Source organism: Hoplias malabaricus, chromosome 14 (genome assembly GCF_029633855.1).
Source record: "Hoplias malabaricus isolate fHopMal1 chromosome 14, fHopMal1.hap1, whole genome shotgun sequence".
NCBI lineage: Eukaryota > Metazoa > Chordata > Actinopteri > Characiformes > Erythrinidae > Hoplias > Hoplias malabaricus.
The window spans coordinates 16,821,006-16,833,315 of record NC_089813.1 but is presented as its reverse complement, the minus strand read 5'-3'; the positions used below and the strand labels follow the sequence as shown (position 1 = coordinate 16,833,315).

Here is a 12,310-nt window from a genome sequence, read left to right as displayed (position 1 = left end):
TTGAGTGTGGTTTGTTTGTGTGTTTGCACATGAAATATAACCTTGTCATCCAGCTGGCGGTAAAGCTTGCGAATCTCCTCCTCATACTTCTGCCGCTCCTCTTCAGAAATGCGCACAACGATGGAGGAAGAATCGGAATCCCTCTCCCTCTCCCTTTCCTTTTGTTTCTCTATCTCTCTCTCATTATCCAGACATGGCTCTTCGATGCTCTCAAGTTTCGTCACGTCAGCGTTGGCCTGTTCTGTCTCCGGAACTTCCTCTCCTAATATGAAATGAGATAAAAACACAGAGTAAGTCAGTAAGGAAACTTTTTACTTGTCCTTCATTAATATAAATTAATTAATTTTGAAAAAAAAATCCTTCAGGCAATGCTCCCATAAGCATTGTACTTTGAATCAATTTTTTTTACTTTAAAATAAAATTTTGCATCGCATTTACAGTTTTGTTTTTTAGGAAAGACAAAATGTCCTTATATTGTCTTTATTAACATTTAAACAAAACAAAACCTTTTAATTATTTAAAACCTTTTAACCTTCTTAAATTAAGATTTAAATCTGGTGAAAGAGACACATGGTATGCACAATGCAGACACTAATGAAAACACTACCTGAAATAATTAGCTATACATATGGGCCAATATCAAATATATCAACCATGCAATATCATAAGCAGAGTTAAACAAAATAAATGAATAATCAAATATACAAATTCAAGAAAACTATGGACAGGAATAAGAATAATTCTGTATTCTGTAAAATATATACTTCATTATAATCTTTTGTATGTACAATTTTCTGTTAATTTTGATCTGTGTGTGGCCATCTCACCACTGCGCCAGCGTTTCAGCTCAGCTTCCAGCCTCTGAATACTTTCCCTCAGAGTCTTGTTCTTCTCCTTCTCCTTCTCATACTTCCTCTTCCATTGCTCTGCTGTCAGCTCCAGATTTATAGAGGCGGTGTTCTTGATTGTCTTAGCACTGAGAAAGAGATTATGAGAGAGAGAAAGAGAAAGAGAGAAAAACAGAGAAAGAGAGAGAGAGAAAGAGAAAGAGAGAGAAACACCACTATTAATTAAACTGAAAACTGAGGGGGAAAAAGAGGGAATAGCTGTCTAACATTGTCCTAGCACAGTAAGACATATAACAATGCAAAAATCATTAACTACTTAGTATTAACACCTTCACAACAACTAATACATGTGTAGTACAAGACTGCGTTTTGTCCACTATGGTCCTGGAGCAACATTTTGTTTCACTGTGTACTTATGTATACAGCAATATTCTCTCTTGGAATATTCTCTCCTTAGACTTGACCTGAAGTGTTAATGTACCGTTGTCCAAACATGAGAGTAGACTTGGTTTCAGCCTCATTGAAGCTGGAGGGAGAGCAGCAGATGAACATGGTAGTTCTACAGTTTCCACCCAGAGAGTCCTGCAGGATCCTGGTCATCTTGCTATCACGATACGGCACATGCGTCTTCTGCTCAAACATACAAAAAAGAATCATTATAGTTCTGAAATCTGTTCACTGAAACCTATTCAAACTGGTCAAAAGATTGGTTTGCTGTTCATAGACTAATATTTTCTATGTTGTTGACATATCAACTTAAAATAATTATATATATTTTGATTTAATAGTAGCCAATATATAAAATTATTGCAGCAGGGTATTTTTATTTGAAAAGCAATTATAAGTATGTTATTTCGTATCACATTAGAATAAACTACCCTTATAAATGCTTAAGTTTTTAAATCTGTTTATTAATTATTTGTGTTAATTTATTTGTAAATACCATAGTACTCATAAATAAGAAGTTATAACACATAGATATAAACAGCAACAGTGACCTGTCGTTTGCTAAATAGTAAAAGAACATCCATCTTTACTGGTAAACCTCATATTTTGCTGAGTAATGATCTTACTTTGTCTTCTCTGTCAGTCAACATTAAGCCAATCAACTTCAGCAGATATTTGTTAACATGTTTATCGAGTTTACCACCAGTTGATCACCAACTGAATGCCTTTTTATGCATTAAAAATACACTGTAAATCCTAATGTTCCAAGTAATTAACTGGATTGAGTGATTCTAACTTTGTTTCACTCAATTAAACAATTCAATTATTTTTAACAATTTCTTCTTTTTGAGTGTAGAATTTTGTCCTGTTTGTTGTTTTAAGAAAAAAACAGCTGGATATGAGAGATTTAACTGAATTCAAATGTTATGAGTTTATGCAGCATGACGTCTGAAGTCACAGACATAGGATCAGTGCAGCAATTTTCAGCCGAGATGGTGGATCGTTTGGGGTTCACTACTTTTAGTGAATTTGGACAGCATCATGTGTTTATTTCAGTGCAACGGGCGGTGGCCCAACCGGTAGAATCACTTTCAAATAGCTCCAGAGTCCTGGGATTGCGGGTTCGAGTCCCGCATCAGGTCACTGCCCTGAGGAGTTTGGTGTGTTCCCCCACAGTGCAAAAACACACGTTGGGAGGGGGACTGGCTGTGCAAGAGTGTCCATAACACACGAGTGTGTGGCGCCCTGTGATGGACTGGCACCTTCGCACAGACATTGAATGAATTAAGGTTAGATTAGTTAATAGTACTTAATAGTATTGAGTACCAGAAATGCATATTTTTTTGAGTTGTATTAAGCATTAAATTAAGTAGTAGACACTTAAAGTAACTGTGTATGCATACTTTTGACTACTTTAACATTTTATGGCAACTGATCGCCTTAATTTTTTTAATTTTATACATTATTTGGGTTTAGAGTGTACTTTGATTTGCCTTTACATCTCAAACGACTACATTCATATTCTAAGGTCTTAGTATATTCACCTATACCTAATTAATAACAATTTAATAAATATGTATAAGATTAGTCTTATTTTAAAAGGGTACAATTTTTTAAACATTTTTTGCACAGTTAATATTCCTTTACTTGTGCTATTCTTTTAGTTGTAGTTTTTCTGAGTGGTTTACTGTGTTTTTGTATAGATTATAAATATTCTAAAACCCCCTTAATGTAGATATTTTATACCCATCCGTGTACAGACGTATGCGCGTGTGTGTGCGTGTTCTCACCGTTCCTTCAGCAAGAGCAGAGATGACATTGCCCAGGGATGACAGAGACTTGTTGATGTTTTTAGCCTCATCCAGCACAGCTCCAGCTGCACCAGTCTTGCTAACCTAATAGAGAAAGCATAAAGTAAGCTTTAAGAAAGGCAAAGGCTTAACAAGTATCTCTTCTCTTTCAGCTACATACCCTATTTTTGGAAAACACCACATTAACCCATTAATTACATATACTCAGATAGATAGAGCCAATAAAAATATTGATCCAGAATGAATACTAAAATGATATCATGCAAGATATTATTTTAAAACTACTAAGCTATAAGTATAAGTATGTGGTATATTATATGAAGCCCTTTGTTTAACTTAATATCCAAAAGTAGGCTAACGTCTGCTCAAACGCTGTACTACACCAGAGGAAGAGACAAAGCAATAGTATACAATGTATGTGCTATTTTTGTATCCAGAAATTTCTGCTGTTAGTTGCCAAAATCCATTCCACAGTGTATGAATCTCCCTTATTTTATGTGATTGACCAACCATCACATTTTGTGAAAGAGAGACAGGAAATTGACTGGCCAAAATAGCTGCAGAGCAACCAGCAAGTGCTATCTTGATCTCCTGTTTGTGGAAATATAATGTATTGTCTGGCTTTGTATCTGAAAGAACACTTGACAAAAATATCACCTACATCAAGAACCATTACACATTTGACATGAATCAGTCATTAAAGGAGTCCTGCAGTTTTGTCCAGCAGGTGGTGCTCAATTCTTTAACGAGGCGAACAGGAGGCCATTTCCTAGCCAGGAAATAACACGTTTGTCAGAGTAATGTTACACTCCTACTACTGGTATGTGAAATATACACTACAAAAGCTACCCAGCACACATCATCTATTTAATTTACCATTTTGAGGAGATTAGAGATATGACAACGTACTTGCATAAGAAAAGGGAAAGTCAAAGAAAAATGTCAAATGAACTTGATTTTATTAAAATTTAGAGCTTTCCATTTGCAAGACATGGAAGATCAACAAAACAGTTACCATAAGATAAATAGGTATGGTATAGGTAATGTATGTCTTTTTGCTTTAGATCTGAAAAAATGTGAAAATAATAATGCACATTTAATGAAACTAATAGTGAAATTATGTTGTGGGGATTTTGGTAAAAAGCAATAAAAATTGTGACGTTTTAATTGTCTTAAACATGTGCTGAACTGAAAAATGTACAAAGAAAATATTTCTAATATTTCTAATATTTTCACTGACCAAACTGATTGGGCCAAAAAAAAACTTGGGCTGCATTTCTGAGAGTATCTGCCGCAAGCATCTAATCAAATTTATGTTTGCAAAATACAATCCATTTGGTCAGTGAATATTTGGGAATATTTTCTTTGTACTTTGGTCTGTTAAATAAATGTTCAACTTGAACTGACAAATCAAAAATACTTATTTTAACTGTATTTTTTTTTATATTAAATATATAAAGGGAGGTATCTTTCCTATGCATAGGACTGCATAAAATACACTCATGCTGCCACAAAAACGCACCTTCTCACTGCCAGCTAAATCCACCAGGTAGAGTTTTCCACACAGTTTTTGCTCAGTTTCCACATGTTCCTGCTTGATGTTTATCAGAAAAATGCTGTGGCTGCGAGAGCTATGTTCATTCATGTCTGAAACAGAAACACAAATAAATATGTGAGAAAACTATTTTAAGAATGATACTATTCACTGAAAGGTTGTGTGAATTCTAACATTGAATTGCTTCTTTCATTAAAATGGTCATTAAATATACTAAAAAAGGGCAAATTAAATAATGCAGAATTTAATTAACACAAATTATTCACTTCAGCAGTACACAATTTATTTATATATTTTGACTTGCAGTTAAAAAAGGTGTTATACAGACTCACTGGTCACAGCAACATGACGGTTGGATTTTCCTTCATCGATGACATCCATCACCTCCTCCGGGCTGGAGACAAAGCGCTCAGTACAACCCTCAAATAGAAAACAGAAATTTAATTTACATTTAGTGATGCAAGACGACACTTGTCTAAAAATATACACGTATCTGTATTTTCCTTTTTTTGTGCAGGATTCTTTTGGATAAAAGCTTAAAAACCTCTCTAAAACAATTCAATCCTAGAGCAAGTCACATGCCTGACCAGATCCTGGCATTAATAACAGCTGTGTTAGGATGCGAAGGGCTCACCTTAACATAGGGGACACGGTTCTTATCCTCATGCACAGACAGGTTGGTCTTAGTAACTGAACATAGGAGAGGAGAGCAAATGTGAGAAGAAGAGAGTAATTACGAATAGATTAGTATAATTTAAAAAGATGATCACAACATTTCACAATCAATAAAAAAGAAACAAACCATCCAGAAGATCCCGAATTTTCTCCATGTAGATCTCAAAGTAGGACACCTAATAAAGACACATAGATGTAGAAGAGACCAAACTGACTAATATTTGTACATGTATAATGTATAAATATTGATCACTGTTTAATAAATTGTTTAATAAATACAATTAACCTATGTTACATCCTCATGTAAACGCTAATTATTTTTAATTTGTTGAATTGACCAGATTGGAACAAAAAACTTAAAAGTATGTTCAAAACCTGTGAGACATTTTATGTTTTGTCCTTTTCCACTTAAGCAGACACAGTGTACTCGCCAAAGGATGTTTTAATTTTCACTCGGAATATCAGCAAAACCTGCAATTTGTCCAGGCATCGTCAATCGTTTGTATACAGCTGTGATGTAGATATGTTTACCTTGATGTGGAACTCCAGGTTTTCATCCATGGAGAAGATGTGGTTGAAAATGTCCTCAGCAATGCGTGGGATGATTCCCATCTGCTGTGGGTCATGCAGGCTGCCCTGGAGAGAAAAGCCAGAGTTTATCAATTACAGCGAATCAGAACAATTACAGTGTGATGTATTGAAATCCATTGCCATCATTACAAGTGGCTAATTATCTAATTCATATGCACATGAGCACCTAGCTTCATATAATGCACTCAAATTATATAACTCTCATCTATGCTTTTCTAAAGGACATAATATGATAAAGAGCCACATTAAACTAAAAAGGCAGTGCAAGGAATTTAATTTAATCCAACATGAACTGGCAGTCATAATGTATTTGTGTGTATTTCAGAGTTAACCATGATATCAGTGATTACCTTATCACATACACTATTTTCATCTCCTGTTCTCCACATTAGAAATATGTTTTAATGGACAGGCTCATGTGCAGCTGCTCCAGAACATCTACTTTCATTTCATCCCATCCCATTCTATTAACTTGACTGAATGTCTTTGCCCACAAAGGTATGTGTACCTTAAAGCAACACTATTTAAGATTTGGTATTTAGCTTCCGGGCTCCTCCTACATTTTCTGATTGTTATTCACTGTTCTGAAATGGGGGAGGTTGGTTTCTTACTATCTTCTATGAGATACATAATGCAATTTCTGCAGTGCTGAGCCTGGAATAGCAAAGACACAGGTGCTATTCACCCAATTAGGGGTCAGTAAATTACTGCAATGATTTTTAAGCTGTAATTGTAAAGTAAAAGCACTACCTAGTGTTCCTTTAATATGACCAGGGACATGAGCCAACGAAATAAATAAAGGTCCATTTGGATTTCAGGCTGATTTTAGAGGAGTCTCAAATAAGGTGACCTCTTACCTCCATGGTGTGGGTCTTTCCAGATGAGGTCTGACCATAAGCAAAGATGGTGCCGTTGTAGCCACCCAGCACATCTGCACAAGCCCACAAAGCAAAACAAAGGAAATCATGACCAGCTACTCATTATCATTTAGTATCATATATTTTTAGTAGTGTTCTCATATACTATTGGTTAAAAAAAGCTTGTAGGTGCTTGTTTATCCATCACTTCTAGTAAAATTAGGCTACTAATTAGAGTGTATACCGCTTTGCTCTGATGTCTGCCTCAACTCCTCTTGAAAAGCTCTACACTTGATGTCAATCACAAAAGCATTAATGAGGTCAGGTAATGATTGTAGATCATTTTTGGATAATTATTGTCCCATCCACAAAATATTAGTTGGAAAATAGATTCTTGAAGCTAACATCAAGCTTGATCTCAGTCCTAGTTCTAACCAGTGGTGTAGCCTTTTTGTGTTCCTGGACAAAAGTGGGAGGGTACAATTATAGTTCCTAGATTGGGGGGGGGGGGGGTGGGGGGGGGTTAGGGATATTTAAAAAATCATTTGATTTTCTAAATACATCTGTCTTAGACAAAGACATTTTACAATAATTCAAGACATGATGAGTTCATACAGGTTGTTAAGTACGGCTTCTTTAAAATACACTAAGAACAAGCTTATGAGTCAGAGATCTCATGATTCATCGTTTTACTTATTATGTATTATGACGAGTAAATCTCGTCATTAAATAAATACACTGAGTACATGCGGTGCATTCATATTTCACTCTGCATTTACACTGCTCTTCCGGCCCAAATGTTCTAAGCTACTCTTATTTTTATAAAACATACCACTTCTCTTAGAACAATATCTCATGGTTTGCAACTTCTTTAAAAATGTAAATTTACAAAGGATGGAAAACCCTTTCTTACTGAGGATGGAAGTAAATTTAACAACATTTTATTCCATGTTTTATTTTAAGCATTTCTATTGGTCTGTTCAACTTGAAGTATTTCGGCAATGTAATTGCAAACTAGGGCTTTAAATCTATGCCAAAAAGGATTAAGAATGGAGTTAAAATATCAGGCTCCAAAAGCAAAATCATCCATATCCAGAAGCTTTACAGTTTATTTCACCATGGATGTTCATGTCTGTTTTCCAAGAGATGACATTACAGAAACTTAATTATTTTCTGATATTTTACACTGGAAGAAAAAAAGAAATTGCTGAAACTGACTAAAGACTGCATTAAAAGATATAATTGGTGTATGCCATTCTGGATGCAAACCAAACAGATGCAGACAATTACTGAATGTTAACATTGTCTTGAGCCATCTGATCAGAATATATTTATCATTCTTAATTATTAAACAATATTAGAAGCTAGTCTAATTCCTAATTACAGTGTAATTGTATTACCATTAAGAATATTTCAAGCTGTAGATTAAGGCCCTTTAATGCTTATAGTAACTGAATACTTTGCTTCCAAATATGAGGATAATTATCTTTTGTATAAATTACGTAATTATCCATGCATAATGCTTATATACATTTGGTGTACACTTTTATATACTATACAAATAAATATGTTAAAAAGCGGGTTTGATAAACATTTTACAAATTCAGTTTGATCAGTCTAAACACTTCAGCTTTTTCTCTGTTTCACTACTTACACTATATATTCATGATGTGATCTTCAGAACTACTGGAAATATTGTGATAAGAAATAAGAATCATTTGCATACTGAGGAATTAAAAACCAAAATAATTTATGGGGTTATATTTTACAGATTTGTTACTTTTTGGTTCTGTAAATTGGATTAACTTTTTTCTCTAAACTATTTGCTTTTTGCTCAAAGCTTCCTGGAGGCATCAGGTTGGATTAAGGCCACCGAAACCAAAGAGAAATAAGAAAAGCTTAGTTATGTCATTGGCTTTCACGCTTTCTGTTATTGTTTCATCTGGAGGCAGGGTGGTATTGGGTGGCAGTGGAGAGATGAAATATTTCAGTTATTGCAAAATTATGTTTGATGCTTTGAAAAAAACATCTCTTTGGCTTATATATATATATATATATTTATAATCTGATTTGCTTGATTTCCCTGCCCAAATACATTTATTTATGATTATAAAATTATCAGAAAATAAGCTAATTTTTCAGCCTGACCTTTCACTATCTGCTTGGCACAGGTGTTGTAGACTTGCTCCTGAGTGGTGTTGGTGGGAAACACCCTGTCAAATGCATACGGTTTTCCCTGAAAACACAAAAGATTATCAGATTAACGACAGCAGTTTCTCATGGGTCTTGTCTACAGAAAGAAAGCAGTCTAACTTGTAATGCTTAACATTCTACGAACAAGCCATTTATATATTACAGTTGGAGGCAACTATTTTAATTTTTTTTTCTTAAATACTAAAGTAGGCTAGACTAGCAGTAACCTGAAACTTTTTAAAGAAATCATCAATGGTATTAGGAAACATTTGCCTATAAAAAAGATATATTGGCAATAAACATATGTTTAGATTTAACAGACTTTTCAACCCAATATTTCACTATTTTTTTTATTTTCCAAAAATAAATATTATATTTCCCTGAAATTCTGATCTAGGAAGACTTTTGTCAGTTTATAATAGTGATTTATAATTCCATAGTACATTCTAAGCATAGGATATAATAATATTCATTCATTCATTATCTGTAAACACTTATCCAGTTCAGACACTATCTGCTGTGCCACCATGAAGCCCATATAATAATATATAATATATAATAATAGTAGTAATATTTTAACACAATAGATTTATATTACAGTATATCATAATATGTTTTTCTTATCACATAATATATTTGGTCAGTTCTTTCAGCACTGCATTTTAGAGAAAGCATATCTGTATTCCAAATGTGATACCACTGTTTTTTTTGTCTGTCTTGTCCTAATATATTGTGAATCGTTGTGTGATATTTTTTCAATTTCTGCCACCTGCAATTAAATCTATCCCCTTCAGACAGCAGACATACACAGACCATTCACATCTGCTAATGCAGTGCAGACAACAGAGACTTTACAGTCTTTGGCGCAGTATAAGTCTGCCCCTTTGCTGCCCTCCTAGTCCATATGCCCCCACCCTCAGCTGTTATTAGCATGAGAAGGCTGTTAATGGACTGAAGTAGGGCCTGAACTGCATCTTAAACTGTATATTTGCCATAAAGAAACAATAAGAAATGCCAAACCTTTCGGGTCTTTTTGGTAAATTTGTGTTTACATTATGTACATATGAGGCCTTGGGCTTAGGTGGGATGGGGCTATTGTATTTCACTGTAGGCCTGGGAAAAAAATAGGGTTCAGCCCTTTCAGAGAGGTATGTCCTAACACGTTCATGTTATCAAATTGATTTAAAATTACTATTTTGATAGCAAATCCACATGTCTTTACTGATATGTTTTGACTTATATAGAAGCTTAAATAATAAAGTTGGCATAATCTGCATTTTCAAATTTCGATAGTTAAGATTAGATGGAAAACTAGCTGGAAAAACAGAATTTTCTTTGTATATATTCGACGAGGCTATAAACAGGTGCAGCCTTAAGGCCTACAGTAAATAGCTCAAACGCCACAGAGCTCAATCACCTAACCAAGGACAAGGCCGGACATATACAACACTTATACGCATATAGCGTGTCCATACAAAAATAAATAGAAAAAAAAAAGAAAAAAAAAGAAGCTTAAATAAAAGTCTCGGGTAGCGTGTACTGTAGATATAAAAAAAATAGCTGTGATTACGTCACGTATCCACAATATGACTGAACATCATCGTTTAGCCAACGCCATTTCATTAAGACAATCGGCTAACGGCCTCTCGGCGAAAAATAAATGCACGTATAATGCCCAAATGATTTGTATATGTAAAATACAGGACGGGTACAGCCCTACCCCGACGACCACGGTGTCGTCCCCTTGGAAGGTGGGAAGAAATTTATCCCCCCGCAGGATCTCGGCTTGATTCAGAGGGCGAAAGCGACACAGCACCTTGATGTTGCATTCTGCGGCAGGCTCGGTCATGATGGTCACAGATGATTAAACTGAAATATTCACTGGGAAAAAAACAGACAAACGAGACAATGACAAAAATGAAAAAAATGCCCTTCATGTGTATTTTCAGAAGGCTATGTCTGATCAAAATGTGCCGTCCAAATATCCACATAAAACAGCTAAGTGATGCCAGGGATAGCTTACGAATGAACGCAGAATCGAAGAGGACGTTGTCGACCAGTTCCTTTGCTGCTGCTGCCAATTTAAACAGTTTAAAACGTTGCTAAAAGAGCGAATTGTTGTTGTTTGTGGATTAAGGTGAAGCAGCTCTTACGTGGGTGAAAGATGCTGCTGCTTTAACCGCTCTGAGACTAGGGCGTGGTCTGTGCTGCTGTTAAAGCGGTACTCGCATCCGCTCTACTGTGGGTTTTCCTCCACCCGTTTTCAGCCAAATACTGAAAGTAGCTCGGTCCTGCACTGTGATTGGATTCTGGATTGTATTAAGGGTGTATTGTATTAAGGTAAAGGCATCATTGAAAAAATGAACATGTTATTTTATATACGGTAGATGATTAAATCCCCAGTTTTACACCGAGAAACGTGGTTCTTGAACGGATGCATTATTCTAGTCTTTCACAGAGTGGTGAACCTCAGCATCTATTAACCTATTATGTTTTTTTATTCAACAATTAAAATATTGTTTTCAATTAAATATAGGGTTTAAATGATTTGGCACGGATTAGAGTGGCATTTCGGATCCGGCAATAAATGTTCGACATTTGTACCTGACATCACTAATGCTCTCATGGCTGAATGGCTTTAAATTTTTGCAGAAATGCTCCAAAAAATTGTGGAAAGTTTTCCCAGAGAAAACATAGTGGTACAATCTCTGGAAAACATCATTCCTTTTCAGAATAAATGTTGGATTAGCGGGTGTCCATAAATCTTTGGTAGTATTGTACATTAAACATAATTCTAATCTGGAGAACAGGAAATAAAAATAGTCTATGTGACACTTAATTTCACAGTTAAACTACCGTATAGCTTCTGCACCAAAATATTAGACTACTTGTTAGAAATGAAGCAGATTTATTTTTTTTATTTATTTATCTATTTATACTTTTTTGTGGTATGATGTATTCTTGTATATAAGCTGTTACCCCACGTCCTAAAAAACATCGCGAGAATATTTAAAGAACCATTCATCCATTTTCCGTATTTTATAATATCTTTTTATAGTCTTTCTACTAGATTTGCTATGCTAGGATTGGTCCATCGCATGTAGCTCCTTCGCTTTAATTGGCTCGTGGGCCATAATAATTGTTACTCTGCCGTGGACTGAGCCACTGCGAGCTTAAAGGGGTGGAGCTTTAAACGAATACGGGTGGAAAATAAAGATAAACACTGTCTGGGAGCCAGCGCTCCAATAGCGTTAAGAACACTGATTCTGCAGATCTACAACAATGACAAAGCAGATCATTCAACATATTTTTGTTCAAATTGTTTTGTTAAGG

At 35.0% G+C, this 12,310-nt stretch overlaps 2 protein-coding genes across 2 annotated transcripts in view; one reads left to right on the top strand and one right to left on the bottom strand.

Moving 5' to 3' along the window:
• kif5aa (kinesin family member 5A, a) overlaps positions 1-11,207 on the bottom strand; it is a 30,046-nt gene extending 18,839 nt beyond the window's left edge. Inside the window, exons 1-13 of the mRNA XM_066644057.1 lie at positions 11,001-11,207; positions 10,698-10,858; positions 8,933-9,020; positions 6,785-6,858; positions 5,868-5,972; positions 5,464-5,512; positions 5,296-5,351; positions 4,994-5,081; positions 4,629-4,753; positions 3,086-3,190; positions 1,330-1,478; positions 828-976; positions 42-262 (exon numbers count right to left, since the gene is read on the bottom strand). Of these exons, the coding sequence (XP_066500154.1) occupies positions 42-262; positions 828-976; positions 1,330-1,478; positions 3,086-3,190; positions 4,629-4,753; positions 4,994-5,081; positions 5,296-5,351; positions 5,464-5,512; positions 5,868-5,972; positions 6,785-6,858; positions 8,933-9,020; positions 10,698-10,826 (1,338 nt within the window). The 5' untranslated portion in view covers positions 10,827-10,858; positions 11,001-11,207. The remainder of the gene's footprint in view (positions 1-41; positions 263-827; positions 977-1,329; positions 1,479-3,085; positions 3,191-4,628; positions 4,754-4,993; positions 5,082-5,295; positions 5,352-5,463; positions 5,513-5,867; positions 5,973-6,784; positions 6,859-8,932; positions 9,021-10,697; positions 10,859-11,000) is intronic.
• Positions 170-12,310, top strand: part of stac3 (SH3 and cysteine rich domain 3) — a 23,141-nt gene continuing 11,000 nt past the window's right edge. Inside the window, exon 1 of the mRNA XM_066644059.1 lies at positions 170-290. The gene's annotated coding sequence lies outside the window, so the exon portion shown is untranslated. The remainder of the gene's footprint in view (positions 291-12,310) is intronic.